The following is a 3,658-nucleotide window of genomic DNA, read 5'->3' on the forward strand; positions in this document are numbered from 1 at the left end:
GACCTCATGATTCTCATTTGCGCTGACATGCACTGTGAGCTGTAAGGTCTTATATAGACAGGTGTGTGCTTTTTTTGATTTTAGCAAATGGCTGCAATGAAACAAAGAGTGAAAAATGTAAAGGGGTCTGAATACTTTCCCTCCCACTGTATATGACACTAATACCAGGCCCCGTCTTGTTAGCATAGCCCTGAAAAAAGAGACCGCTAAGTCTGTGCAAATAATTTAATAACAGCTAAATAATTACCGCTGAATAATACTAGTATTGAAAATAATTCTAAGCCCTCTGGTGATGAATGTTACTTGTTTTTTTTTTTGGTTTTTTTGCTGTTTATCATTGTCTTATTACAAAACCAGCTCCTGTAATGTGCCACTGGCCAACAAGCCACCCAGAATGACTTTAATTATGAGGGAGGAGGGGAAACACTTTATTTTCCACCCGTCTCTGCTAAATTAAGAAGTTCTTAAGAACAACATGAAAATGACCAAATTCTTTTTTTCAGGCTGAAGACAAAGTAGTGGACAGTACACCTATCGTAGCTCAGGACACCTCCAACTCCTTGTCTCCAATGGAGGGCCCCACACGTCCCTGTGGAGGTCTGAGGCGGACCACGCCGCTGGTCCCAGAGATCTGCTTTTCTTTCCGGGAACAGAACTGTCCCCCAACTCCCACCAACCCTCTGCTGCAGGAAGATGGCACCTCCCCTCTGCTCTACTGCCAGGGCTGTTGCCTGCAAGTCCATGCGAGTACGTATGCACGAGGGAAGGGAAGTGTGTGTGTGTGTGTGTGTGTGTGTGTGTGTGTGTGTGTGTGTGTGTGTGTGTGTGTGTGTGTGTGTGTGTCCTCAGGTTGATACTGGTCCTTTCAGTATAGTTTTACCTCCTACCTCCCTAAGCCACGTTGTTTGTTTCTACATGTTGTGCTTGTTTTTTTGTCATGTCATTGTGAGAGGGTCAGTGGGTTTGAGCCCTGACTTCGTCTCAGTGTTCCACCCCCTCTCTGTTTCCCTTTCTCCCCCTCTCTCTGCGGTTCGGAGTATTTTATTTCCATCGTCAGCCGAATGACGGAGAATCCTCTGTCTTCACCACACATACTTCCTGCCCAAGGGCCCCAAGCCAGTGCAGCAAGGCCTCACACACAGTCTTAAAAAAAAAAACCAAAAAAACCCCGGAACCTCTGTGTTGCACTGGACACGCATACGCCGTATATTATCTCAATACAATACAATTTAACAGCTCTAGGTCTCTTTCCCAATCCCTACATGTTTTACCAATATCTTAAGCGTTCAGCTGGTCTTCCACACACACACACATACACACACACACACACACACACATATTTTGTAAGTCTCACACACTGTCCCGAATCCGCAGCTTTATAATGACATTGCTTCAGTTTCAATCCCTCATACTTTCCTGCCACTAGTGTTGATACTCCGGAGGGGGGGGGGTGGTGGTGCGTGCGCGTGCGTGCGCATGTCATTTGACACTGATGAAAAAGCCACAAGTTTGGTTTAGAGAAGCTACAGTAAGTACAAGTTGATGTTGCTTTCCCCATACTGTTATTTGAACTGGGGAAAGGAAAGAGAGGTGAGCTTAGACTTGATGTTTGGTTTGGTGATGGATAGTGGGGGAACAGAACGGAGACACGCACACGCATACAGACTTTAAGTGTTTCTTACAAATAAAAATTCCCCGCAGCTTATGTGTCTAAACCGTCTAGGACTGGATTTTAACCAGCTGTCAGCTTTGAAAAGACTCATTTGTCTTACTTTTAAATTCAAAAATGTGCTTCTGTTGGAGGCCGCCAGCATTCATATTTCTATAAAACATGTCTGCTGTTTCTGCCTGACCAAGGACACGGACCTAAACCAAGCATAACAGCAACATTTACTCAAAGTGGCTGTTTCATACTACTCTGAATGTTTGGCGGTGTCTGTCAGCCATGTCATCTGGGTTACAAAGGGCTCCCCGCACAAGTGTCTGCAACGAGAGCCCGCTGTCACGCCCGCGCAGGTCTGGCTGTCTACAAAGCGCTCTTTGATACACGGATGAACACACAAAATAGATGCATTTATAAAACAAAGGCGCATAGATGTACCTCTCTCCGCCTGTGTTGTCTGCACTTCTTGCTCAACCACAGCTGTTCCCTTTCACACACTTACCATAGAGCTTTGTCTGCAACTCTGTGCAGTTCTGCAGGAACCACAACCATCTTTCTGTGGAAACGACGTGAACGTGGCATTTTATTCTTGTTTCTTTGTAACCGATTGTAGACTTACTGTCACGTCGGCTGCGTTCTGTCAATGGTTAGTTGAAACCATAGCGCCACCAGGTCAGAGTGAAGCGGTTTAGCAGTACTTGAGTGAGTGTGAAGATTTTAATTTTTCTCTCATCTATTACTTCCCTTCTGTAGGTTGCTACGGTGTTGCCGCAGATGATGTCAGCGAACAGTGGTCGTGTGATCGCTGTACAGAAGGAAGCTTTACAGCAGTAAGGCCATGTTTCTCCTCCTGTGATGTCACTTTCCCCTAAACGTTTGAGACGGTGGTGTTTCATATGGAGTGTAATTATAAGCACATAACGTGTAGGTGCAAAGAGCAACATTTACAAACTACAAATTTGCTCAGGGCATTTTGATCCGAGTCAATTTTTCTTTTTACCTGAGGAAGATGGATGAATATAAGTTGTATTATGCTGCACTGTTCCTCTCAAGAAGATGATGCCGCTATTTGCCGCTACTTTGTGGAAGCCTTTGTGTGCATTACCTCGCTTGCTTGGAGAACACGCTGGAACAGCTTTAAGTTAAAGCTGCAGTTTTTTTAACTGCATTTATATTGAAAGTTTCTATTTTGTGCTAAACATTAAACTGCCTTTTTTAACATAAAACCACCCAGCAGATTTCCCATGAATTTGATTTGCCCTAGTACCACACACAATGCAGTTACTACATGCAGGGGTTATATGCAGGCATGTGTAAGGATATTGGTGAGTGGGGGGAATATCTTTCTCTCATACTCGCTTGTATGTTTTTTTATTTTCAGGAATGCTGTCTCTGTAACCTCAGAGGTGGAGCTTTGAAGAAAACCCAAAGCGACGAGTGAGACAGGCTTTTGTTCTGCGATTAGCTCCGCATACTCATCTCTGATCTCCAGAGCTCAGACGCATGAATTGTCTGTGCGTCTTAATCATCGCAATGTAATAATGTGTGTGCGCGCGTGTGTGTGTGTGTGTGTGTGTGTTTGCTTGCATATAGATGGGCCCACGTGATGTGTGCGGTAGCACTGCCAGAGGCAAGGTTCAGCGATGAAGCCAAGAGGAGTCCCATCGACACCAGTAGGATCCCCATGCAGCGATATAAACTGGTGAGGACACACACTCTGATGCTGCTCTGGAATTCCCCAGGTCCTTGAGGACTGGCCCAGTCTAATTAATGAAGTGTTCACAGTTCTAATTAACAATGTGAGACGAACATGCCCGCAATCAAAGCTAGATAATTAACCACTGGTGGATGGCAGAGGGGGTTTGTGTATGTAGGACTGTCTGTGTGCGGTTTTTTGTCTACACGCGTGCGGTTGTATGTCTGTCTGCATGTGTGTATTTGCATCTATTGTGTGTGTGTGTGTGTGTGTGTGTGTGTGTGTGTGTGTGTGTGTGT

The 3,658-nt window shown here is 45.1% G+C and overlaps 1 protein-coding gene across 4 annotated transcripts in view; it reads left to right on the plus strand.

Annotated features, from left to right (window-relative positions):
* The window catches only part of kdm4c (lysine (K)-specific demethylase 4C), a 27,271-nt gene that overhangs the window by 15,012 nt on the left and 8,601 nt on the right, over positions 1 to 3,658 (plus strand). For all 4 annotated transcript variants that reach the window (XM_031871877.1, XM_031871880.1, XM_031871878.1 and 1 more), the window contains exons 14-17: positions 504 to 747; positions 2,417 to 2,493; positions 3,045 to 3,100; positions 3,257 to 3,365. In XM_031871877.1, coding sequence (XP_031727737.1) covers positions 504 to 747; positions 2,417 to 2,493; positions 3,045 to 3,100; positions 3,257 to 3,365 — 486 coding nt within the window. The remainder of the gene's footprint in view (positions 1 to 503; positions 748 to 2,416; positions 2,494 to 3,044; positions 3,101 to 3,256; positions 3,366 to 3,658) is intronic.

This window comes from Anarrhichthys ocellatus, unplaced genomic scaffold (assembly GCF_004355925.1).
Source record: "Anarrhichthys ocellatus isolate YVR2014 unplaced genomic scaffold, GSC_Weel_1.0 scaffold61, whole genome shotgun sequence".
In the NCBI taxonomy this organism is placed as follows: Eukaryota; Metazoa; Chordata; class Actinopteri; order Perciformes; family Anarhichadidae; genus Anarrhichthys; species Anarrhichthys ocellatus.